This window comes from Thamnophis elegans, chromosome Z (assembly GCF_009769535.1).
Source record: "Thamnophis elegans isolate rThaEle1 chromosome Z, rThaEle1.pri, whole genome shotgun sequence".
NCBI lineage: Eukaryota > Metazoa > Chordata > Lepidosauria > Squamata > Colubridae > Thamnophis > Thamnophis elegans.
The window spans coordinates 27,104,164-27,131,812 of NC_045558.1; the positions used below are offsets into that span (position 1 = coordinate 27,104,164).

Sequence of the window (27,649 nt, forward strand, 5' to 3'; positions counted from 1 at the left end):
TTATGTTTTATTCTCCAGGCCTTTAATCATCAGTTGCTCTTTTTTGCACTTTTTCCAAAGTCTCAACATCTTTTTTGTAATGTGTTGACCAAACTGGAGTCATTTGTGAAGATATTGAAGCGTACTGAGCCTAAGAGGGACTCCTGTGGCACCCCATTGCTTACTTCCCTCCATGTAGATGTAGTACGATTAAAGATGACTTGCTGAGTACCATTTGTCAGCTACTTACAAATCCATCTGGTGGTGATACTGCCTATCCCACATTTTTCTAGCTTACTAAGAAATAGGTTGTGGTCTACTTTGTCAAATGCCTCAGTGTACTATGTTCACAGCATTTTGCTGGTCTACTAATAACTTTGTCAAATAATGTAATAAGATTGGTTTGGCATGATCTGTTTTTAACAAACCCATGCTGGCTTTTAGTTATAACTTTATTTCTAGATGTTCATCTTATGCAATAGTTGCACCCTTTCCTGAATCAGCAGGTCCTATTTACATCATACCCTAATGACCTTCAAACTGGACTCCTGAAAACAGACTCTATATTTCCTTGAAAAAGATGGTTAAATTGGTACAGAATGCAGAAGCATAGGTAGTTTATTCACACTCCTAGAACAGTGTATGTTGCACTCTGCTCCTAAGCAACATTAGTTGCTATTTTGCTTCGGATTCCAAACTGCTAATTTTAACCTGAAAAGCCCTTCATGCCATTGGATTGGTTATGGAACTAAGGAGATCTGAAGGACCAACTCTCCTTGACTATTACAACCAGCCACATTAAATCTGGCAAATAAGTCATGCTGCATCAGCTAAGGACCTACATTTGATGGGTCCTAGAAAAATGTTTTCACTATTGCAGAACCTGTTTATGGAAGTTTCTTGCCCCCAGCCCTGCGATTAAATTAGCTCCATATCTTTTCACATTCCAGAAGTCTCTTAAGACAAGTTTGTGTTATTTGGCTTAAGGCTCCAGAGATATGCCTAGATTGCACTCTTGCTTAGGTGGCCATTTTTATCTTCTTTGCCTAGGGTTTGTATATTTGTTCTTATATAATATTTATCTTTCAATATGGATTTTATATACATTATTTTTATATTTGTTGTTTGCTTCAGTTGTTGTACCTATTCCGAGCTATTTTATCTGAGACGGGAAGCTATTAAATTTGATTAGTAAATAAATAAACATTCCTGTATTTCATGCAAGAATCCAGAGTAAAGCATCCCAGACAGAAGACTGTGTAGTCTTTGTTGAACAATCAAAGTCTTTCCATGGCCATTGAGGGAGAGCCCACCATTTCTCTGTTTATTTGGTGAATAATTGTTCCATTGTTGAATTTGTAAGGCTAATGAGATATGGCAGAACTGAATTGCCATAAGTGAGTATCAAATTTTAAGTCTACAGTCAGCTGCAGAAGCTTATTGTGTGACCAAACCAGTCATTTTTTCAGTCCAGCTGTCAAGATTACTATTGTAGGAAAGAGAGGAGGATGGAGCTGTTTGCTTATTGCCCTGAGTTCATATATGAAAGGCAGGATAAAAATTCTAAAAAATTAACTGTTGTTACTGCTATTGTATATTATTAATTTTAGAATTATTAGTAATTATTAATTTATTATTAAATACTAATTACTAATGTATTAGTAATTACAGGTTCATATATTGTTACTGTAGTGCTCTCTGAGCTAATGGCTGAAAAAAAGGTTTTGATTTCATTCAAAATTTCTCTTAATAGGCAATTGGAATTTGTCTTCTCATAATTGAAATCTATCATAGTACAGTATTCCGTCTAATTTACTTTATAATAATGGCCTTTATAAACTACTCTCCCCCCCCCGTCCCAAGAACTTGAAGGAGTATAGCATGTAGTAAGGCCCTCTTAACACACAGTAAAAAGATTTGATTCAATTTTTTATGTATTTGAACAATTCGTCCCTAGGTCTACCAGGTATTCCATTCTCAGCTTCATCTACAGCTGACGCTTTAAAAACAAAAACCTGGACTCTACTGCCCAAATGGGCCTTCCATCTCTATGGTTTTGTGCCCGGGGGGTCCTCACTGGAAGGCCCACCGGCTCTTGCCCTGACCGAGCCTGAAATTATTACATGTTTTACTTCACCCGCGTGTTCCTATTCACTCAATGCAACTCATTTTGAAATTTGGAGGAACCTACTCAATAGCGTAAAACTTCCCCCACCCTCCCCTCAGCCTCTCGGCCGCTGAAACCCCGGACTTCAGGCAATGCGGAAGACACCTCTTTCTCTCTCCCGACACGCACTGCGTGGCCGGTTCCCACGGAGGCGGCGTCAGGACCGCCAAGGGGCGAAAGAAAGGGGGGGAGCTCCGGGAGGAGAGCGTGGAGCGGGTTCGGGGAGGAGCTTGGTCCGCTTCGGGTGGCCGGTGCCTTCGGTCGAGTCCAGTCGTCTTCTATCCTACTCCAGGAGATCGCGGGGGAAGCGGGCGTTACTCGCCTTGCTGAGCCGCTCGCCCACCCGGGAAAGATGCCTCTCTTCACCAGCAACCCCTTCGATCAGGATGTGGGTGAGTGGGTGAAGGAGGGCCACCTGTCGTCACGGCAGCCTGGGCCCTGTCCAGAGCGCTTTTCTTCCTGGACTCTTCCCTCCCCCCGCCGCCCTTCGGTCCTTACGATGTCGTAATCCGGGTCTTTGTGAGACTTTGCTTCATCCTTCTGCCCCCCCCCCCCGCTTCTTCTCCTCTTCCTCGGAAGAATGCCCTGCCTTGGATTTTGCCCCCGGGACTGGAGCAAAGCGGGGTTGAGTCCCCCTGAATTAGGCCAGCGGTCTTTACATCCAACCTTTCCCTGACGCGGTGCCCTTCAGAATCATGAACTTCAGCCCCCTTCTTCCCTGCTTCGGGGGTCTCGGGAGTGGGGAAAGCTAAAAACGTGAAGGAACATCGAGAAAGTTCCCTTTTATCTTTTATTTTCTACCTTAAACCGTTTATAACGTGAACCCGCTTAATGTGGATAACGTTGTTTGGGGTCTTGCTGTAATCCCACCCCCCGCAAGTTGAGGATGATCCAAAATTAACCACGTTTGCAAAATAAACCATTCTCCCCAAAATAATAGCCCCAGTAATTAATTTTAGTGGCATATACCACATCTGATTTTGATCTGTGTGGTCTTCTGTTTAGAAACATTAAATGGATATGTACTTTGGACAATTTTAAAATAATATTATTTTAGTTATTCCCTTGAGCCTTTTAACTACATTTTCAGGAACATTTAAAGCTGATGCAACCTCAGCATCATGCTTGAGTATTATACAATATTAATGGTTTTCCGTTTTATTGGCTTACTGGTGTTTTCTTTTGTAAACAAATATGAGGAAAGCCTTATAATAATAAAATAGCTGTTGCATTAGGAAGACTTTCATCTCTGATTGGAAGTAGATTTTAACCTGAAATTTATGAGGAGCACTCCTATACTAACATTAAATCATTTCATATTAAAACAAAAGGATATTTATTATTTCATATTTTATTAGTGCTTTTGTTGTAAGAATTTATACAGTGCAATTGTATTGTTATACTGCAAAATTGATTTGCTTTTTTGTAATTAATTATTAAATAACTCTTCTTTTTCCAAGAGAAAGAGGTGAACTGAGAATCCAGAGGTTAAGACAGAGTAGTCTTTTGGGTCAACATATCCTTGGTCAACATTGGCAAAATATCTCAAAAGATTGATTTTGAAAATTATTTTCCATATAAAGCTTAATATTAAGAATCTTGAAATGTAAAGTTATATGATAGGTAGAAAAATGAAAATGCAGACTACTGTAATTTGTTGCCAACAAAACATGAAGGGTATTTAACAAATATGAAATGAAGTTAATTTGGTTTATAACTTCATTAGTTACACACAGTCATCAGTGATTCATATGAACTTGTGACATGTTTGTCACAAGGCTGCATTAGTTAATATGCAGTAAACTGAAACAATATATGAATAGAAAATGCTTCATTTGTATTAAAGTCTTCACTGAGAAATTCAAGGATGACTTCTCGGAGTGACACAATGAATGTTTTGACAAGCCCTGCCTTGTTTTATCAAGCTGTTAGGGAAGCAATTTGTTGATAGATCATAGTTTTCTATCTACATTTTATTTTTCTATCAGGATTTTCCAACAGAATTTAGGAATAGGCTTTTGTTTGTAAACTTTTCAAATCACCCCCCTATACCTTCCTCCTATAATGAGCTGTTTAAATATTTGAAATTTCAAGATTTAAAATTAAGGCATAGAATAAGAAAAAGAGAAGGAGATATAGCTAAATCTATACTTTTTATTAGATCTTTTGACATCTCTATTTCTGCAAAAGATAATTAACATATCTATATACTTACCACATCTATATAGTGCTTCATAAACTATATTTTGTTCTTTAAACATCTCACCTTGAGAAGCTAATTAATTCCATCCAACCACGAGTTTTTTCTGTTTTTCCCCTTCCTCTCAAGCCTTTCACTTTTCCTGAATATATTGTTCGCTATTCAATCCTCATTCATTCTGTCAATGTGAATAGATCACTTAGGTCTTTCTTATTGGTCATTCAGTTTGTGGTTTATTCACATTTATTCAGCATCCATTCATTTTTTAAAATTGTATCTACCACACATCTTTCTCAAGTCACCCATTCCCACCTCATACAACTTTTATGTTTCTTCTGGCATAACCAGTTCTTATTTTCATATAACATAATGTGCAGAAACACACAGCTATATATGAACTTAATTCAATAAACTATTCCTAATAACAAACCACATACTGCTTTTCTTCCGGAATTTCCACATCTTTAAATTTTTCCATCAACTTTCCCATCTTTTATGAAATCAAATAAAAGCCCCAACCACCAGCCCATAAACCAGACCATGACCTCTTTTTGGTTTTGGGTCACACATGGGCCGGACAAACCAGCAAAGTATCCTCTGTGCATGTGCAGGATCGAGGTAGCGTGCAATCCTCCCCTCTCCCCCAATCTGTGAAAGATAGTTTTTCTTCTGAAATTGGTCCTTGGTGCCAGAAAGGTTGGGAGTGCTGAAGTAAGGTACACATAAAAAAAAATTGGCTCAAGACAATCGAATTGTTTGTGCCTAAGACAAGATTAAAACTCACAGTCTCCTGGTTTTCACCCTGATACCTTTAATCACTACACCAAAGTGACGATAACAAATCTATTTTACAAATAAAATCTTAGTTAATATAATGTTTTATTGTGAAAATTTTCTCAATATATATCAGTAATTTGAATTACATTTTGCACATGCAATTTCCTGGTGCAGATAAGTTCTAAATTCTCCCTAGTGATAGAGGCAGCATCCAGACTGGGTTAACCTTCATCCACTCATCGCAAGAACTGGATCTGATAATATTGTTTAACCACGCCCCTGCGTTGCGTCATCGCTTTCTCTGGTCTTAAAAGAGCGTTGGATGTGGATTGAAATTAAGGCGTTTGTGAGTAAATAACAGGGAGTGCCAGAAAGTGACCCCAATATCAAAGCCCCTCGTGGGACATTGATTTTGGAAGGGTCTGAACCTCTAAACCCAGTCAGGGTACGTAGGCTGTCACTAGGGCTAGAGCGACTCAAAAGGCAATAAATGGCTTCCTGCAGTTTGAAACAGCGCACTGCTGTCAGCTTCAGCTTCCCTCTCTAAACTACTATCTTCTCAGTGAGAAAAGACTATTTGGCTCCCTGCTGGGAGCGCCCTGGTGGGGCTCAGGCCTCCTTACAGGAAATATGCAGGGCGGCTACTTGGGCCTCTCCATCGGCCTTTATTAAAAATTACAAAATGAACTCGTTTGCAGCAACAGATGTGGCATTTGGTCGCAGGGTGCTACAGTCAGTAGTTAGGACTGAAACCTCAACGGAACAGTCTTAGACCCTCCCTGGGACAGCTGCAGTTTTGGTACATCCCAGTCTGGATGCTGCCTCCACCACTAGGGAGAAAGGGCGTTGGTCCTTACCTGAGATGCCTCTTCTCCTAGGGTGGAGGCAGCATCCAGCCCCTCCCTGAAATCATAGTGTGTGTGTGTGCGTGCTACCTTGATGTCCAGACAAAATTAATATTCCAATTTTGAGGGATGACGCATTGGGTCTGGAGTTTTTGTCTAAAGCTGGGTCTACCTAGCAGGGGTGTGGTTAAACAACGTTATCAGACCCAGTCCTTGGTATGAGTGGATGAAAGTTAACCCAGTCTGGATGCTGCCTCCACCCTAGGAGAAGAGGCATCTCAGGTAAGGACCAACACCCTTTTTAAGTTTTAATGTAGGACATATATGAATTGCTGATACTAATGACATCACTTTATTAGTTGCAGCACTATCAGAGTAAATGCTGAATAAGATTCATTTTTGAGATTCTAAGTCAAATATGGAACAAAAAATAAAGTTGCTGATCTTTCTATCTTTGATAGAAAGCATCTTTACTTACCGTATTTTCGGAGTATAAGACGCACCAAGGTTTTGAAGAGGCAAATTTAAAAAACAAAGTAGGTAGGTAGGTAGAGGGATAGAGAGGGAGAGAAAGAAAGAGAAATACAGTAGGTAGATAGAGAGAGAAAGTAGTTAGGTAGGTAGATAAAGGGATAGAAAGAGAAATAGAGAGAGATATAGAAATACAGTAGGTAGGTAGAGAGAGGGAGAGAGAGAAATAGAAAGAGAGAGAGCGAAATACAGTAGATAGGTAGGGAGAGAGAGAGTAGATAGGTAGAGAGAGAGAGAGAGAAATACAGTAGATAGAGGGAGAGTAGGTAGGTAGAGAGAGAGAGAGAAATACAGTAGATAGAGGGAGAGTAGGTAGGTAGAGAGAGAGAGAGAAATACAGTAGATAGAGGGAGAGTAGGTAGGTAGAGAGAGAGAGAGAAATACAGTAGATAGAGGGAGAGTAGGTAGGTAGAGAGAGAGAGAGAAATACAGTAAGTAGGTAGGTAAGGAGAGAGAGAGAGGGTAGGTAGGTAGGTAGATGTTTCCAGGTGTATTTATCCATGTGCTGGACAAGGAAATCAGTGACTATCTGCAGCACCTAAGACTTGTTTCTGCTGGCACAGCACTTGATCAATCTAATTCTCATCAATCACTCTAACCAAAGAGTCTTCTGAAAGGAAAAAAAAAGTTTTTGCACTCTGCAAACCTCCCAAAATCGGCCTGTTTTTCACAAAAATGGGCTCGTTTTTTTTTTTTCAAAAAAGAGAGGCATGAATAGCCTCGGGGGTGGCCCTTGTAGAGTGCTCCTGGAGAAGTGGGGGTGGGGTAAAAACAAGTGAAAAACAGCCCATTTTTCATCAAAAAATTGCATGCATAGCCTTATGGAGGCTTATAGAGTGCTGCTGGAGGTTGGGGGGGGGGGCAAAACGGTGTGTTGTATTATGGGGGTGATTGGCAAGTTCAGCATGACATGTAAGCTTAAATTGTCAGGCTTTGGATTTAGACCGTATAATTAAGCATGATTACAACAGATGGCAAAGATAGCAGTGGCAAGAACTACAGAGCACTCATAACTATTGCCACATATTTTCCATTATTTCTGTGAGCTAAAGACTTTAACTGACCCACTTTTTTTGTTATTCCTAGCTTAAGTATAGAAATCATAAATTATGAATAGTTCTAAATTATGTTTAAAAGCAAATATAGAGCATGCACTGAGAAACAAATTATTACTGGCTTGTAAGATATACAGTAATAGCTGTAGCATAAATGTGTTAACTTGATGAAGCAATGTGTTAATGTTTTCAGTAATGAAATTCTGCTATTAAATATGTTCACATTACAAATATATCTTAAAATAGTAAAAAATTGGTATGCTTGCTTAAAAGAAAACTTTATCATCTTTTAACAATATACTGGTTTATATCCACTTAAAACTTATGATACATAATTCAGCACAAATTTTGGTACTAATTTTTTATTCACACTTCACTTCTCTGTTTGTTAAGAGAAAGCAACCAGTGAAATGAATACTGCTGAAGACTGGGGACTCATCTTAGATATCTGTGATAAAGTTGGACAATCACGGACTGGGTAAGTACTATCTTGTTTGAATTAATTTGGCAATATTTGAAATGAAGAGCCTAGACATCTAAAATGTGTAAGACACCCCTTAGGGTAAACATAAAATTATATGTGGTAATGCCCAGGCTTGAAAATTATTTATGGCTTTAGCTTTTTTTGTAGGAGGATAATAAATTTAAGATGCATTTAGCAGAATTGTGTGTGCTAATAATATAATATTCCAAAGTACTGACTGATCTCTTAAGAGTTGAATTCTAAGAGTTGCCATCTAATTATCATAATCAAGGTACAGTTTGGTATTGTTTTTTCTGGTGGGCTGCTAAAATATTTTTACTTGATGTATAAAATTGTATCAAATAAAATAAAATTACTTTTAATTCTGTTTTTATAAAAGTACCCAATCTTCTTAATAACATCTTGCAAATCAGATTAAAAATAAACAGTTTATTTTAATAGAATTGTTTGGTATGTAAGTGTTATAATTTGTTCTTTTAGTTCATTGTCCTGTATAATGTAGGTTTAAAAACTTTTATTGTAATTATTAAATATTGCTTATCTAGTAGCACTATATTTACCTCGGTTTTTTATTTTGATTAATTTCATGAACAAACACTTTGGACACAAACATAAACCAATATCATTTATTTAGTTTGCGTTAATGAATTGTATGTTTGTGTCAAAAATGTAACACATGTTAATTTCCTTGTTCTTGAATTTGTTTGAAACAAGAAGTTAACTATTTGAAAAAAAAATATGAGTAAGGAAACTTTTAGAAGCACTCTGTAATATGAAGTGTCATATTTAAGGCTTAGAAATTTAAAAGTTTTATTTAGCAGGGTAAAGACACAGATCTGAAGTTACTACTTGAATTTTATTTTCTCACTGCAGGCTATCAATCTTTATAATAATAGAATTATTGTTGCAATTATTTTAATTTAGCCTGAAATTATATCTTCTTGATTTCTATGACTTGATATAAACTTTTAAATTATTGAAATGTACATACGGTATTTGTTCCAGTATGATAGCCATAGTTAGTGTTATTTTTGAAATATTAAATACAAAAAAGGAATACAATAGCTTTTAACGTGTGTTGTTTTTAAAATAGGTTAAAGGGCCAGAAGAATATGGAAAGCATTTTAAAATTATGAACAATGAATGAATGAATGAAAATTATGAACAAATAGTTCTAGATGAAAAAAAATGAACTTTCTGGAAGCATTTCATTTATATAAATATAACTTTCTAAGTCTTGTACTAAGTAAACCAACACTTTAAAAACCAAGGTTGCCATATAATTTGATTTATATATCTTGGTACATTTATATTTTATGACTGCTTGATGGATTATTTACAATGCTTTTCTGTAACATTGTAGTTACTATTACTAGGTTGTAATACTGAGGCATTTGTTGAAATGCTGTTTATTACTTCTGCTTAAAGATTCTTTTGTGTTAGATCAGTGTGATTCAATGTTGTTATGATTCAATGTTGCTATGCACTTTCGATACATTCAGACTTACCGAGTCAAGCAAAATTAAATTAAGCAAAATTAAAATTCAGCTTTTCAAATAAGATTTTTAAATTAAGTTCAATTGAATTATTTGTTTACTTAAATAAATAAGTTTCAATTAAGTAGTAGAAAAGCAGAATGAAATGATTGTCAACAAATAACAATATAAATCTGAACTAACATATTGTATTATATGCCTTATTCTCTAATACCATCTTAAAATATACGGTTGTAATGATAAATATTCATTTTATTAAATGCCTTCCTTCATTTTTTCATATAAAATGGAACATAATTTTTACTCAAATTGTTTTTTCTTCTAATTACTTTTGTAGAAAGTATAATGGAGACTACTGCCTGGAATATGACAAGATTGCCATTCCATAGAGTGTGAAATGATCATATTATTTGGCTTACGTTTTATAATTAGGAGTGTCAGAATGATGCAGCAATTTACAAACATAGAGACCACCAAATAAAGATAATTCATATGCAGTATAATTAAACTATAGTTCCCCTAAATATTGATACGATGAAAAATACTGCATTTTTATATCATTATTACATTTTGATTATACCTGTGTGTGTTTATATGTATATGAACATAGCTAATATTTCTGTCTCCTATTTTCTCCACAACAACAGTCCTGTGAAGTGGGTAAGGCTGAGACAGAGTTATTGGTCCAAACTCCTCCAGCCAACTTTCATGCTTAAAGAACGAGAACTCACAAACTAGGTTTCAGCATCTATACCAAAATGATACTACATGTTAACATAATCTCAGTTCTTTATTTGCTTACGCTTAACAGACAGAATCTAAAGTTAATAATTGTCTAACCTAATATACCTGGGACATTCCAGGATGTGGTACCCTGAATCTTTTCCTCTTCCCCCATTTTGTTCAGGATGGAATAGTCTCTTACCTTGCCCCTTCTCTGGAATGTGTTGTTTCTTTTTGGAAAGCTGCAGTTTTATGGCAGACAACCCCTCTCCCTTTTAGCTGTATATTCCATCAGACTACCATGAATATACAGAGTAGAAGTCTGTACAGGGAGTACTTGGCTTATGACTGTTTGATGTTACAGGGCTGCTGAAAAAATCAACGTATAACCCATGCCCAAAGTTATGACTGTTGCAGCATCCTTAAGATCATGTGATCAAAATCCAGGCACTTGCCCTTACAGCTGCAGTGGTGCTTCAATTCTCCCGCCTTCCTATCTCCCACCCCACCTTCCTGCCCTTTTGGCTGCCTTGCACAGAAACACTTGGCAGCAAAGTGGCTGGGACTAAAGAGGAAGCTCAAGACCTTCAGCAGCTTCCTCTGCTCCAGGCCTCTTAATTCATCCTTATTGTTGCCACTGTATCTGAGATCTGCTGCCTCAAGCCTCAGATTACAATTAGCCACCATAATACAATAGTGCAAAGCCCCAGTTGCCCTGACATCTTGCATTCCACAAACCTGCTGTATCCACTGACTTTTGTGGTCTTTCTTCCACTGCTGAGAAAGCATATCCAGTCTTATCCTATAGTATGCAAAGCAGTTGCTGATCACTCCAGGCCTTTTTTCCAAGGCTCTTTCACTATTCATTATGATATATCTGTTAGTGCTCTCCCCCCCCCCCCCCATAGGTTTTCTCATATTCATTCAAGTTAAATACCTCTTGAACAGAATTTTGAGATGTTACTTGGGATTCGTTTGTATTTCAGGTGAAGCAGATTATTTGGATTCCTTCAAATCTGGATTCGGAACCAAAACAACATTGCTTTCTGGTAGATGGGCTGCATTGGGCTTTAGATGGTGGGAATAATAACCCCATTCATCCAGACATCTCTCAGCAGCCTTTGATATCGACAGCACTGCTATCGTATTGGACCACCTCTGGGAGTTGGGAGTTGGAGGAACTTTTCTGCAGTGGTTCACTTCTACCTTAATAATGGCAATTGCAGTCAACAGTGGCAGAAAAGAAGCAGTTCTATTACTGGGTGTTCCTGTTGTGTTGCAACAGGACTCTGTTTCTCCTCACTACAAATCAGCATCCATAAGACATTTGAAAGATGTCATATGCTGTTTTAGGGTGAGGTATTAACTGTGCATTGATGGTATTCAATTGAACAGCTACTACTTCAGGTTATGCTGCAGATGCTGTTGAAGTGCTAATCCGATGATAGATAGATAGATAGATAGATAGATAGATAGATAGATAGATAGATGAGAGAGAGAGAGAGAGAGAGAGAGAGTTATAGATATAGGATTAGCACTTCAACAACATCTGCAGCATAACCTGAAGTAGTAGATATTCAATATTATATATATAGCGACACGCGAATCATATATCTATAAACCAAAAAATAGCAATAATACATTCTGGGTTAGTGCGCTTGAGGCTGTGATTTTATTTTATTTCAAAATGATCGGCTTAGTTCAATGTAAGAGTTGTTTTGCACCTGTCTTTCGCAGTACTCTTTTCAAATTTGGATACTGTCCCCTTTGTAAACAAATTATAGACTACATAGACACATTACTTATCTTGAATCTCTAATATGGTTCTCCAAGCTGAAATTAGGTGCTGAATTTGGCTATTGCACTCTATGGACATGCCACGCTACCAGCAAAGATCCCACAAGAAAAGAGCAGTCTGGACAACTGTGGGATCTGGCAGGGTGAGAGCTGTGAACCATAAACACAAATCTTTTGCTGTGTCCCAGCATAACAGATATAGCGCCCTTGCAGATCTTAATGGGGACACTAAAGTGACAGGTCAAGGTAGTTGTGATAATAATGACTCAATTAAGCAGGGGATTGTGGTCCAAAACGAAGAATTTACTTTGGAAAGGCAAAAGTGTGAATCAGGTATCACACATCAGTTGCACAAGAAGAGCAAAGTATCCAAAAAGAGAAGTCACCTTCTGGATGGTGATTCAATCGTAAGGGATGTAAATTTAGGAAAGGATATGGAGGTTTTGAAAGAGGTCAGGTGTCTGCCAGGTGCTACTGCCAGCAGAGACAAGAGGCATATTCTTAAGCTAGTCAAAAATGCAAGTAAGGACTATGATTTTGATGCTATTATACATCTTGGCACAAATGATCTGTCCCAAAAAGATGTACTTTCTGTGCAGAATGATTTCTAGACCTTGGGGTATGAACTTAGTAGTATAGGTTGTAGGATTATCTTCTCAGAGGTTATACCAGTATATAAGGAACAAAAATGGAAGGGCCAGTGTGTAGCAGAGTTTAATGTGTGGCTAAAGGAGTGGTGCAAAAGGGAAGGCTTTGCTTTTATTAGTCGTGATGCCTGCAGCTGGTCCAATGAAAAACTACAAAAGAGATTGCACTCATCCAAGAAAGGGACTGAGTTACTTGGCATTAAATTCACAGATTTTCTGGATAAACATTTAAACTGAACAGTGGGGACAGAGAATTAATTGATACAGAACATTTCTGCCCCCAGAATCTAAAACTCATAGGGTTATTAGTGCATGTAACATAGATGTTTGTGCGGGTAATATTATTACTCCTGCTGTCAAGCAAAACCAAGCATTTAATAGTGAGTGCCATATCATGTGCACGAATCATACAAGTAGCAAGAAAATAGGGGCAGTCAGGCATAACACAGATTATGTAGACAGTAAACACAGGGTCAATCAAAATTGACTCAAATGTCTATGCACCAATACACAGAGTATGAGGAATAAACAGGGTGAATTAGAAGTTCAAGTAAATGAGGTATGATATTGTTACCATTACAGAAACTTGGTTGGATGAAACCCACAATTGGAACATGTAGCTAGAAGGATTTAAATTATTTAAAAGAAATAGACCCAATAAAAGAGGAGGTGGAGTTGCACTATATATAAGAAATAACTACATCTCTACAGAAATAGAGCACAACAATGATGAGAACTATCTTGAATGCAGTGGTGGGTTCTGGATTCTGTTCCAACCGGTATGGTTGGAACGGCCCTGCCGTCACCCACATAGATGTGCGCATTGCCCTGGCGTCGCCCACATATTGCAGTGCCAATACTTGCCTGTGACGCTTCCGCAAGCCTCCGCAACACTCCAGCTGCTCGGCGAAGTGTTCCGCAGGTGTCATGCATATGTGCGGAAGCGCCCAAGGCTTAAAGCACAGATAAGGAGCTCGGGCAGGCAGGTGGGCCCTCTGGAGCACTATACCAGAACGGTACCTGGTGCTCCGGGTAGGATTCGGTACGCCTGTATCGGGCATACCGCCTGCAACCCACCACTGCTTGAATATATTGGACTTAATTCTCACTAACAGGGAGGAAATGATAGAAGAAATTGAAGCTACAGGAATCTTTGGGGCAAGCGATCATGCAATACTGGAATTCAACATTATGCAAACACAAGTAGTAGAACAAAGTCAATACAATACAATAGCAGAGTTGGAAGGGACCTTGGAGGTCTTCTAGTCCAACCCCCTGCCTAGGCAGGAAACCTATACTGTTTCAGACAAATGGCTATCCAACATCTTCTTAAAGACTTCCAGTGTAGGGGCATTCACAAGGCAAGCTGTTCCACTGATTAATTGTTCTGTCAGGAAATTTTTCCTCAGTTCTAAGTAGTTTCTCTCCTTGATTAGTTTCCACACATTGCTTCTTCTTCTACCCTCAGGTGCCTTGGAAAATAGTTTGACTCCCTCTTCTTTGTGGCAACCTCTGAGATATTGGAACATTGCTATCATGTCTCCCCTAGTCCTTCTTTCTATTAAACTAGACATAACCAGTTCCTGCAACCGTTCTTCATATGTTTTAGTCTCCAGTCCCCTAATCATCTTTGTTGCTCTTCTCTGCACTCTTTCTAGAGTCCCCACATCTTTTCTACATCGTGGTGACCAAAACTGAATGCAGTGTTCCAAGTGTGGCCTCAAACTAGAGTATTGGGCTTTAAGAGAGCTAATTTCAATAAACTTAGAGAAGGATTCCATGGATGAGAATCCTCAAGGGGAAAACAACTCAAGAAGCTTGGGAAATTTTGAAAAATGAGATTATAAAAGCCCAGTCTAACACAATACCAATGAAGAAGAAAAATAATAGCTCCCAAAAGAAACCAGCATGGCTGCATAAAGAACTCTCTGACAAATTGAAAGACAAAAAGGATAAATATAAAAAGTGGAAAGAACGGGACATAACTAAGGCAGAATATCAGCAAATAGCCCGAGCCTGTAAAGATGAAGTGAGGAAAGCTAAGACTCACAATAAAGAAAGACTTGCCATAAAAGTAAAAAATAACAAAAAAAAGCTTCTTCCAACATATTAAAAACAAGAAAAAGATTAAGGAAACAATTGGTCCATTGCTGGGAGAAAATGGCAAGAAAGTGACAAGCAACAGGGAGAAAGCAGAACTATTTAACTCATTTTTTTGCATCTGTCTTTACACAAAGGGAAAAAACAATCCAACATACCAAAAACAGAACCACAAAAATTTAGATTAGGAACACAAGTTGAAATAGGGAAGAAAATTATAAGCGAGCACCTGTCTACCCTAGACGAGTTCAAATCACCAGGACCGGATGGATTGCACCCCAGGGTTCAGAAGGAACTGGCAGATGAGATCTCAGAACCACTGAACTATATCTTTCACAGATCCTGGAGCACCGGAGAACTGCCAGAGGAATGGAAAAGAACTGATGTGGCTCCCATCTTCAAAAAAGGGAAAAAAAATAGATCCAGGAAACTATAGACCTATCAGCCTGACCTCAATACTGTAAAAGATTCTGGAAAAGATAATCGAGCAACGAATTAGCGAATACCTAGAAGTAAACAAAGTAATAGCCAAAAGTCAACATGGGTTTGTCAAAAACAAAATCATTCAAGACTAATCTTATTGCATTCTTCGACAAAGTGACAAAATTAGTGGACCAGTGGAATGCCGTCGATATAATTTACTTGGACTTCAGCAAGACTTCAGCAAAGTAGACCATAACCTACTATTAGATAAAGTAGAAAAATGTGTGTTAGACAGCATCACCACCAGATGGATTCGTAACTGGCTGACCAACCGCACTCAATGTGTAGTCCTCAATGGAACTGCATCTATATGGAGGTAGGTATGCAGTGGAGTACCCCAAGGCTCTGTTTTAGGCCCAGTATTGTTCAACATCTTCATCAATGATTTGGATGAGGGAATAAATGGGGAACTCATCAAATTTGCAGATGACACCAAGCTGGCAGGAATAGCCAACACTCCAGAAGATAGGCTTAAGATACAGAAGGATCTTGACAAACTTGAACATTGGGCACTATCTAACAAAATGAAATTCAATGGTGAAAAAAGTAAGGTTCTACATTTAGGCAAGAAAAAAATGCACAAGTATAGTATAAGTGGTACCTTGCTCAGTAGTAGTAACTGTGAGAGGGATCTTGGAATCCTAGTGGACAACCATTTAAATATGAGCCAACAGTGTGCAGCAGCTGCCAAAAAAGCCAACACAGTTCTAGGCTGAATAAACAGAGGGATAGAATCAAGATCACGTGCAGTGTTAATACTATTTTATAATGCCTTGGTAAGGCCACACTTGGAATACTGCATTCAGTTTTGGTTGCCACTATGTAGAAAAGATGTGGAGACTTTAGAAAGTGCAGAGAAGAGCAACAAAGATGATTAGGGGACTGGAGGCTAAAACATATAAGGAACGGTTGCAGGAACTGGGTATGTCTAGTTTAATGAAAAGAAGGACTAGGGGAGACAGCAGTGTTCCAATATCTCAGAGGTTGCCACAAAGAAGAGGGAGTCAAACTATTCTCCAAAGCATCTAAGGGTAGAACAAGAAGCAGTGGGTGGAAGCTAATCAAGGAGAGAAGCAACTTAGAACTGAGGAGAAATTTCATGACAGTTAGAACAATTAATCAGTGGAACAGCTTGCCTCCAGAACTTGTGAATGCCCCAACACTGGAAGTCTTTAAGAAGATGTTGGATAGCCATTTGTCTGAAATGGTGTAGGGTTTCCTGCTAGGCAGGGGTTTGGACTAGAAAGAAAACCTCCAAGGTTCCTTCCAACTCTGCTATTGTATTGTATTGTATTGTGTGTGTATATGTATGTATATGTGTGTGTGTATGTATATGTGTTTGTGTATGTGTGAATGTATATGTATGTATGTGTGTATGTACGTACGTACATACATACATACATACATACAAATGGTATGTAAAAATGACCTTGGGAGATGGGAGAAAGGTCCATAAACCTGTCAATGTTCAGGGGAATGGCAGCTGAATCAGCAGAACAAATGTGGATATGGAAAATCTCTCAGAAGGGATTCTGCCTAGATTCTTGGATTGTGAGGTGAGGGAAGGGAAGGAGAGATATATTTTCAGACTTGGGAAGATTCTGTTAATGTAACCTTACAATAAAGTTGTAATTAGTACTTCTGGGTGTGCTTTTTGTCTGGATTACCTTGCAAATTTTACAGTGAAAGTTGAGAGATCTGGAAGAATAGAAACAAACTCCCAGCAAGAGATAATTGATGTTTGTCCTAAAATACCAGGCTTCAAGTCTGTTGGCTTTGGATGACATCACTTTTCTCCTCTAGGGGATGGTCCATTCAGGACTTTTGACTCTTGCTGGAATGTCAGGTGGAAACCATGGCTAGGATGTCATTTGATCAGCTAAGACTAGTTGGGCCAAGTGGTTCTTTACTTAGGCTGGGATGTTTTTGGCAACAATAAATTACAAATTGCCATCCATTTAGATGACTGTACATGTGATTAGTTTGAAAATAACACAGTTGATGCAGAATACAGCAGGGATGCTGATGGTTAAGGACTATTATGCAAGCATAACATCTTTTCCCCCTGTTTGTTATGTTGGCTGCCAATTATCTCCTGAGTCCAATCCAGAGAGCTATTTTTAATCTATAAAATCCTCCAATGCCTTTGCTTCAGGGTATCTTAGGAATTGTCTCCTTCAGGCTGTAGCAGCCTTGGTCAATATATTTTAAAAATACTTATTTTATTTTTTCAGGCCTAAGGACTGTCTTCGTTCTATTATGAAGAGGGTGAACCACAAGGATCCTCATGTTGCTATGCAGGCATTGACAGTATGTGGCTTTTTATTTTTTAAAGAAAACTTTAAAATAAATTTATTTTAAATTTATAAATGTTTATCTTGATTTTTCCCTCTTCTCTTTAGCTTCTTGGAGCATGTGTCTCAAATTGTGGTAAAATATTTCATTTGGAAGTTTGTTCAAGAGATTTTGCAAGCGAAGTAAGCAATGTGCTAAATAAGGTAATATAGTTTAAAGCTGGTTATACACTGTCAGTTTAAAAGAATCATAGTATAAAAGATATATATGCTTTAACATAAATAATATACATAAGGATAAATGATTATCAAAGGAATGCTGTCTTTAACGAATATAAAAAAATAGGCACATTCAAAAAAGTTAACCATTCTTAAAATGGTTATATGTTTTTGTTAAATTATCATAATAAAGACCAAGGTTGGGAAGGGAAGATAGAAAAAAGTCCTCCAATGTTTTCGTTGTAGCTATCAGAAGTTTCTGTATATATATAACTATTGATCTGCATACACTTTCAAGGAAGAGATGTTCATGTTGTCTCTACTCTTATTAATTGAATGTAGTACTTAAACAGAATTTTGTGATAATAAAAATAAGTTGTTAAAGTTTATAAAACTCCTAAATGAACTGTTCTTTTTTTTTTTTGCGTCCCCTATGGAAGCCTGAAAAAAACTGGCTGTTTTTAAGAATAGCCAAGAAGTTTCTATGTTTGTATGAGATTCACAGCACATTTTTTAAAAAATGGTTTTGTATCCTCTGAATGTAACTAGAAATTAGTCCATTTGTCCAGTGATATCAATCTGAAAAAGTAATTAAGGCTGAGTTTGATGATCTTACAGAAAATATTTCATCTTTTTCACAGGGACATCCAAAGGTCTGTGAAAAGTTAAAAGCACTCATGGTAGAATGGACAGATGAATTCAAGAATGATCCTCAACTTAGTCTAATATCTGCTATGATAAAAAACCTTAAGGAACAGGGTGTCATGTTTCCAGTTATTGGTTCACAGGTAAAGTGGTAATAAATAACTATTACCTTTGTATCCTTACAAATCTTTCTTCCTTCCTTTATTTTTACTCCTTCTATACTTCTAGTACATTTCTATATACTACTTCATACATAACCTTTTGTTCTTTAAACTACATCTTTCTCTTTTTTTGGCCTTCATTAGTTCCATCAATTTTTATTTATTCTATTTTTATTCCACCTTTATTCTTTTTATAAATAACTCGAAGATACTTTTTCTTCCTCCTATTTTCCCCATATTAACCCTGTGAAGTGGGTTTGGCTGAGAGAGAGCAACTGGTCCAAAACCCAGATGTTTTTTCATACCAAAATCTAATTATGATTTCCTTGGCCTTCCTCTACCTCTTGCACTATTCACTCTTCCTTTATATGGAAGGAATGAAATTTAATTCTCTCTGTAGAACTGGTTCATTTCAACAAACCTCTTTCATATTATTCACTCAATTGGTATTCAGTCCATATTTGTTCAGCATTTATTTATTCTTCACCCTATCTTTTCTCATTTATACACATTTTTCAAGTAAACAATTCATGCTGAATTGATTTTCTGTCTCAGGCAAGCAACTTGGTTTCTAATACATTGATTTTCAGATCTGCCAGTTCATAATACAAATTGCCTGATGTTCAGATGCTAATCATTTGAATTCCCAATCACTGAAGAAGAAATTGACAAGACTTAACTTGACATCTTCTAATCCGCTAAGAAAATTAACCACTGCTTTGGCTTTTGCAAGCAGTAAAACTTGCCATTGTTACTATATTCAGGATCATTGATTTTAAAACTGATGTGTCAGAAGCTGTCAGTTATGTAGCCTGAATGGTGAAAAAGCACATCTAGTGAAGCCTAAATATCAACAGCACTCATGAACTCTCCCCTAACCTTGAAAGATTGCATGCCTGACCTGTTGTAGGAACTCTAAACTACTTTTTTCCTGACCTCAACAAAGAAATCAGTGGAGTGAACATAATGATTTTATTTATTTATTGGTTTGTTTGTTTGTTAGATTTCTAGGCCGCCCAATCCCGGAGGACTCCGGGCGGCTTACAAAGAAAGAAAAAAAGAAAAGCAAAATAAAAGAATAATTTAAAAATTCCCAACACACATACATTTCTAATTGGGGCTGGACCTTTACAATAAGGTCAACAGCCCCAGGCCTGCCGGAACAGCCAGGTTTTAACAGCTTTTCTGAAGGCCATGAGAGTGGGTAAGGTCCAGGTAATGATGAATCATACCATGTTTCCCCGAAAATATGACAGGGTCTTATTTTCTTTTGCCCCACAAAATATGGCCTTGGGCTTATCAGGGAGAGCTTATTGTTTTGGGGTTGCTGGGTGGCTGCTCCCTTGCAAACTGGCTCCCAAAGAGCCGGGCACAGCCTCGGGCGAAAGAGTTATGAGGTTACCACGCTCACAAGCAGCTGCCCGGCAAATCCCCTCTCCAGCTGGGCAGAGCACCATTCACTGACCTAGGGGGTATCACTAAGGTGCCAAGCCAAGTGGCGCTCTGCCTGCCCCCCAGCTCCCGCGTTTTGGCACATTTGGGATACCCCCTAGGTAGGAGAGGGCCGAGTATTCCAGCATCAGCTGCTCTAGGAGTGCTCTCTATGGTGGACCAGCTGCCGGACAGAGAGTCTTCCAGCAGCCACCAAAGAGAGCACTTCTAAAGCGGCCGATGCTGGGAGACTCGGCCCCGAGTTTTGGAGTTTGGAAGTTATGCCTGGAGCATGGCAGCGGCGGGCAGCAGCGGTGCCCTGGTAGAACTGTGCAAGGGCTCGGTGAGGCTGGGGGCAGAACATGTGCTCCCGAAACCCTCTCTCCAGCCCGGCAGAGCTCCATGCACTGACCTAGGGGGTATCCCGAATATGCCAAGCTGCAGGAGCCGGGGGCAGGCAGAGCGCCACGTGGCTTGGTGCCTTAGTGATACCCCCTAAGTCAGTGAATGGCGCTCTGCCTGGCTGGAGAGCAGATTTATCCGGCGGCTGCTCATGAGTGTGGTTACCTCATGGCTGCTTCGCCCCTGAGTCTGTGCCCGGCTCTTTGGGAGCCTACTTGCAAGGGAGCAGCCGCCCGGCAACTCCCCCCTCCGGCCAGGCAGAACGCCACTCCCCAACCTAGCGGTATCCCGAAGGCGGCAAGCAACGTTAGCACCTCCCCTCCGCTCCTGTGGTTTGGCGCCTTCGGAATACCGCTAGGTCGGTGAGCGGTGTTCTCCCTGGCTGGAGGGAGAGTTGTCCAAGGGGTTTATTTTTGGGGGTGGGCTTATATTTTTGCCCATGCAAAAAATGTGGCAAGCCGTTAGTTTCGGGACAGATCGTATTTTCGGGGAAACATGGTATTCATATCCCTAGGTGCTATTTTTATAATGACAAAGGCACTTGCAAAAAGATTTAGCTTTTTAATTAATGAACAAGTTACTGTTACGTAGTTCATATAGATTATATTGTTATATTTTAGGTGTTACTGAGTGGGTACTTGCAGAATTGTGTTTTTTAGAACAGTATGCTCCCTTCATAAACCATTTATCTATTTGACTTTTCAAAGTCAATTTGAAATATGTTAAAGAAAATAATGGTACCAATTTAATGGATGGAATATATTGCAATGATTCTTTTAAATATTGCAGTGATTCTTTTAAATTTATATAAGTGTTGTTCCTCTATGTTTTTATCAGGCTGCAGAACAAGCAAAAGCAAGCCCAGCTCTAGTAGCCAAAGATCCTGGAACAGTAGCAAATAAGAAAGAAGAGGAGGATTTAGCTAAAGGTTGGTTTAATTTAAAGACAATATAAGCATTCAACATTTTCAGTTGGTGTTTTAAAAATCTAAAAAAACCCCAATGATTGTACAGTTAATATGCTATATTGGATTATATATTTATATTCTTTGTATAAAAATGTAGTTTTGAAAATGTAACATATATCCAATTGTTTTTTGTTGTGAAATGAAAAAGTTGAGGTGGGGGACTGACTTAAACAATGATGCCAAAAGACACAGCTATATAACTAATGTGTGAACAAATGTACTTGGACTAAAGTCTAATTATTGCTGAGCACCAATTATGAAAGAAACTATTTTCCAAAGAAGTGGCAACCAGAGTATTTAGTTTAAAAAAAATATATTATAAAAGCAGCATTGTAAATAGGAAGTCAAAAGAAAATATTAAGAGGTTCTATAATCCTTACATGTTATTTTAAACCTTAGTGAACATTGTTCAGAATGTATTTTATAGAGCCTTGAAAGTAATGTAAGATTAAGACAACACCTTAATCTGGGTTGTTTAAATCTTATTTTACTTTCAAGACTCTGTAGAATACATTCTGGCCAAATTCCACTAAGATTTCAAATAATCTGCAAAGAAGAAGGAAATTGTTAGAAAAAGACTTAATGTTAAATTCAATCCAAATAACAGCACCAGAAAGAAATGCAAATGTGAGAAGTCATGAACACTAGGGCCGAAATCTTAATTTCTGCCCTGCATTTAATTACAGGCAGATTGTAATTTATTAGTACTACTGCTACTCCTTTATGTATGTGATAATAAAGATTAAACTGACCAGAAATAGATTAGGGAGATATGATAAACAGAATAATACTTGAATTGGATTTATATCTTACTTTTCCATCAGAGGAAAAAGGTATTCAAGCTGGCTAATAATACCATGCAACATAAATTAAAAACAGAATTAACTCTACACCAAAAAAAGATTAAAAGCTAATAAAATCTGTTGACCATTATTAATTTATTAATCCATTAGTTAATATGTTAAGTTAAATAGAAAATATATATTTTAAAACTGTTTTTGATGACAGAATGGATCTATCACTTCTACAAAGGGGCATTCCATTGCTTAGAAATGACACAGGAAATAGTCTTTTATGTTTTAAACAAACAGGTCTTACTTATATATCTAATATATCTTTTAAATTAGTATCTGGTAAGTCATCTCATTTATATTGATATGTAATTATATGTAATTTATGAAGCATTTCCCCTTTCTTTTATTCTGCATAATCTCCTTATCACCAAATAACAGGCTCCTTAAACTTTAGTAATTTTTAAAAGTTGGAATATGTTATTCAATAATATTAAATGTAGACACGAGGATCAGTTCATGAACTTTATCTGTTTTAGTAGGCATAATCGTGTATCTTCAGTCTAAGTTGTGTTGGGCTATTTAAATGAATATTTCTACTTTTTTATTTTTAAGGATATATTATGCAAATAATCACACAACTGAAATGGCATAAATTTAATGAGAATTTATTTTCTTTTTACTTCACAGCTATTGAATTATCACTGAAAGAACAAAGACAACAGCAAACTCCACTTTCCACTCTTTATCCAAACACTACAACTACAACTCTATCAACAAATCACAAACACGAGGGGCGAAATGTTCGAGCGATTTATGATTTTGAAGCTGCTGAAGATAATGAATTAACATTTAAAGCTGGAGAACTTATCACTGTCCTTGATGACAGGTAAAAGGAGTGTCTCTTGAAAATGCAAAATTGAAATACTTTGATACATACTTGTTATTTTCAGTTATCATGTCATTTTGATGCTGTCCAGTTCACTAGGACTGTGGCCTATGTTTTAAAGTCTTTGTACTTTTTAACATTTTATATTCTTTTGATTGACATGAATTAGATTTTGATTACCTGTTAGGCCTAGTAGCCTAGTATTACTAATTTGTTTTTTTTTAAATCTTTGTGCTTTTTTTAATGAAAGGATCTACTGAAATGAAAAGTCTTTAAATGTAATGGGCTGAATACAGATAATGCCACTTCCAGAAAAGAAAGAAAACCATTAGTATTATATGTAAATACAATTGTTTATTTAATGTTGAATAAGCCTTTCAAAAGGCTGATCATGGTCCTTGCATTTAAGTGAATGCAAGTACAATTTTCTCTTTAGACCTCCTGCCTGAATATATTGAAGTTGGGAAGTGGTGGGGCAGAGCTGCATTTGTGATCTGTTTTTATTACATTTTGAGCTCTCCACACAAGTGTCTGAATGGGGCTAGTCATTCAGAGCTTCAAAAATATGATTTTGTAAGATGTTTATGCCATGGCCTCTGGTTCACACATAGATCTTAGCATATTTGACATGTTAATGATATACAAACACAGTCTTCAATTTACATTCAAATCAGGTAACTGTGGCTTATTCAGTTAGTACCTTCTAGTAGTGCATCTGTTCTGGAGCAGTAGCATTATTGAACAGATTCTTTTACGTGGCCTAATTTTGGAATTAAGAAAATAATTGGGGTGGGGGAGGTGTTTCTAAAAGTATAGACAGAATGAATTCATTTATTGTTATCTGAGAAATCTAAGGCAATAGCATACAACCATTTCCTTTTGCAAAGCACCTTGTAGTTGTTTGTAGGTACTTACTGATGAGCTGCATGCCCATTTTCCAACTGTTTGGTTACTAAGTAAAGCATGGCCTCTCATGATATTCTTGTGCAGCATTCTTTTGCTGTATCAGAAAAACAGTATTTCCATGAAGATTCTTTGGAGAGAAATCAATATGTTGTCTTGGATACAGTAATCATATTCAGCAGGTTTGTATATCCCTAAGCCTTTCAAAAGGTGATGGATATTGTTTAGAGAAGACAGTGAAAATGTCTAAAGTCCAAACTTTTTCTAAACATCAATAAGAATTCATAAAATACTTAGTTCGGGATACTAAAAATAAAACTTGAGTTATAGAAACAGAAAAGAGTAATTTTAATTAATAAAAATAAAGTGGATAGAAAATACAAGTTCTACCTATTAAATGTTATTAAGTAAAAATATAAAAATATAATTTGTAGAGCTATAAATAAATATACACAGAACAGAAATATAGTCCTTCACTTAGAACCATTCATTTAATGATGGGTTTGAATTAACAGTGGTGCTGAAAAAAAATCACTTACAACCCTTCCTTGAAATTATGACCTTCATACCTCTGTGGTCATGTGATCACAATTTGGATATTTGGCAACTGACTCCCATCAATGGCATTGCAATACTCTGTAGTCAATTGATTGTGATTTATGACCCAATTGTCTTCCAAAAAAACAAAATTAATGGGGAAACCCTTCACTTAGAGCTTTTTCACCAATAAGCCACCATGCTGCTCATATATACATACAAAAATAAATAAATAAATAAATAAATAAATAATAAATAAATAAATAAATAAATAAATAAAATGTATATAATAGATAAGATATAATAGGAGCTAAAATCTGAACATAGTATTACGTGATATATAAAGAAAGTACAGTAGTTTCCTATGTAGGATAATAAAATAAAATGAAAATGCTGTCTTTGGTCTCATGGCAAGGCACAAATTAAATTTTCCACAGGCCTACAGAAAAACTGAATTCAGTATTTTTTTAATCCTTTTAAAGTGAAGAATAGAATTTTGTAGCAGTAGTATATTTGAAATGGTAAAATTTATTTATTTATTTATTTATTTATTTATTTATTTATTTATTTATTTATTTATTTATTTATTAGACATATATACTGCTTCATAGGGCTTTCAGCCCTCTCTAAGCGGTTTACAAATTTTTTTAGCAAATTGAGTCAGCAACTTGTCCCCACAGTCCGGGTCCTCATTTCACCCACCTCAGAAGGATAGAAGACTGAGTCAACCTTGAGCCGGTGAGATTTGAACCGCTGAACTGCAGATCACAGTCAGCTAAAGTGGCCTGCAGTACTGCACCCTAACCACTGCGCCACCTCGGCTCTATATATATTTACTAGTGATGTATTTTTACCTATTTATTATTTGTATTTTAGCAAATTCAGATTAATACTTGCATTGCCTGAATAGGAATTCCATTACTAAATAAAACAGTTGTAAAGAATGACGTTATGTGACTGCACTTCTTAGTGCTGGCAATTCTGGTTTGCCATCATTAAGCAAATTACCTACCATTGTTAAGTGCAATGTCCCATGGTCACCATTTGTGATCTCCTGCCTTCTTTCCAGTAATTTTGCTTGTGAGCAGGCAGTGAAAGTTTCAAATGGGAATCATGATCTCAAGATGCTACAGTTTTGTAATTGAGAGGTGGTCACTGAGCATCTTGGTCACAATCATGTAACTGTGGAGACACAGCAGTGGCTGAAACTTTGGGAACCAATCCTAAGTACTAGTTTTTAATGACATCATAAATTTTAACGGTCTCTGAATGAGTGGTTATTAAACAAGGATTACCAATATAGTAATGTCCAAATGCATTATTTTAAGCAAGAGCACAAGCACTAACATTTTAGCTCTAATAATTCTAAATAAAGTTTGCCACTTCATTGATAATTGTGTTGGATTATGAATCTGTCTGAATTATTTGGAAAAAAATATTAGCTCAATATTATCTAATACAAATGTAAACAGAAATGAAGTCTACTCAAGTTCCAATTTATTTAAATATTTAAATCAAGGTATTCCAGTACCCAAGTTCTGGATAATTTATCATTCTTAAAACTGTTTGAAACTCAGTTTGGGTTTTTTAAAAGTCACTTCCTTATATATCAGCATAAAACTGTTTTCATCCTAGTGCTCTCCAATTATATTTTGGGCAGAAACTAAGAAAGCTAATGCAATTTGGTATTATAAAGAGTGCTAATCTAGAACATTAATTTATTTTTTTTAAGTTTGAATCATAATCCAAAGAAGTTTTAATTTTTATGACAGCAATTAATTTGTAATGTAGTAAATTCCCTGTCAACAAAAATATCAGGCAATGACCAAATACTTAAATTTAGATGTTTTACACTGTTATTTACATTATATGTAAATTATGTAAAATTTATACACACCATAAATCACGGTCTTAACTTTAACTTTCTTCCTTTGTAAAATCAAGGTTTTACTGAACTAATGTCTTACTAGGAGAAAGCTGCTTTTTAAAGATTCTTTCATGTTTAATATTCTTAGAATTCTCTGAATAGTTGCTCTTTAACCTACTAGTTTCATATGAATATTCATTTCTTAATAAGCCTACAGATAAGTAGATAAGAGGGTGTATTTAATTTAGTGGCTTCAAGAATTAATCAAGGATGCTGTCCAAAGTATTTTGGTGGGTAGAAAGGGAGTACAACTTGTCACTGCACGACCTTTTGTTTTGCCATCTAAGTAATTATTTTCTTTATCATTCATAGTGATACAAACTGGTGGAAAGGTGAAAATCATCAAGGGATAGGATTATTCCTTCCAATTTTGTAACTGCTGATCTTACTGCTGAACCAGAAATGAGTAAGTAGCACAGTGAGAGAAAAGCCATGGATAAATGGTGGAAGAATAAGAAAAATCATTCCCTTCAAAAAGGATTTTACTATAACAGAAAATATTTTTCTTTATAATAAAACTCTTAGTTTTAGATTTATTTCTTTATTTTACTCTGTGTTACTCTATTCCAGTCTCTGTTTAATTCTAATTCATTGGTCCTATATTTTAATTATATCTTCTAATCTATTTTCCATTTTAACTTAATCTGGGATACTTTTTTTAGCTTTCAACATCCCTAAATCCTTCCCCACCTCTGTCTGAAATTACTTATGTTGCCTAATAGCTCGCTGCTGGGGGGAGGAGAGGAAGGGCTGGCATCCTGCCTGCTTTTTCAATGCTTTGTCAAAGCTGCAGTGCTATCAGAGATTTAGTGTTGGTGTGATTAAAGTCAGGACTCTCTTTTTCTGATTAGTTGCCTAGGTGGAATATACCATAGCTTTCTGGAGTTTCATATTTCTGACTCTTCCTACTTTTCACTTTCCATTACCATGTGCATGATTGCCAAAGCTAGTTACAACACTACTGGCATTATGATTTTGTTGTTGTTGATACTGTACATACTGGTTACTTGTTTGGGCTTGCTGACCAGTTGTTCCTATGGGGAAAGGCTGAGATCTTCCCTTGGCTGAGCTCAGTTCTTTCTTTCTTTCTTTCTTTCTTTCTTTCTTTCTTTCTTTCTTTCTTTCTTTCTTTCTTTCTCAATAATTCCTTCTTTTTTGCCATTAGTGCCACACTTTCAGACACCTTTAAAAATAGATTC

General features: G+C 36.9%; 1 protein-coding gene across 1 annotated transcript in view; it reads left to right on the forward strand.

The window, feature by feature from the left end:
• Nucleotides 1–2,281: 2,281 nt before the first annotated feature.
• Nucleotides 2,282–27,649, forward strand: part of STAM (signal transducing adaptor molecule) — a 38,536-nt gene continuing 13,168 nt past the window's right edge. The window contains 9 exon segments of the mRNA XM_032237251.1: nt 2,282–2,538; nt 7,948–8,032; nt 17,519–17,594; nt 17,687–17,782; nt 18,439–18,585; nt 21,274–21,364; nt 22,885–23,083; nt 26,763–26,806; nt 26,809–26,856. Coding sequence (XP_032093142.1) covers nt 2,499–2,538; nt 7,948–8,032; nt 17,519–17,594; nt 17,687–17,782; nt 18,439–18,585; nt 21,274–21,364; nt 22,885–23,083; nt 26,763–26,806; nt 26,809–26,856 — 826 coding nt within the window. The 5' untranslated portion in view covers nt 2,282–2,498.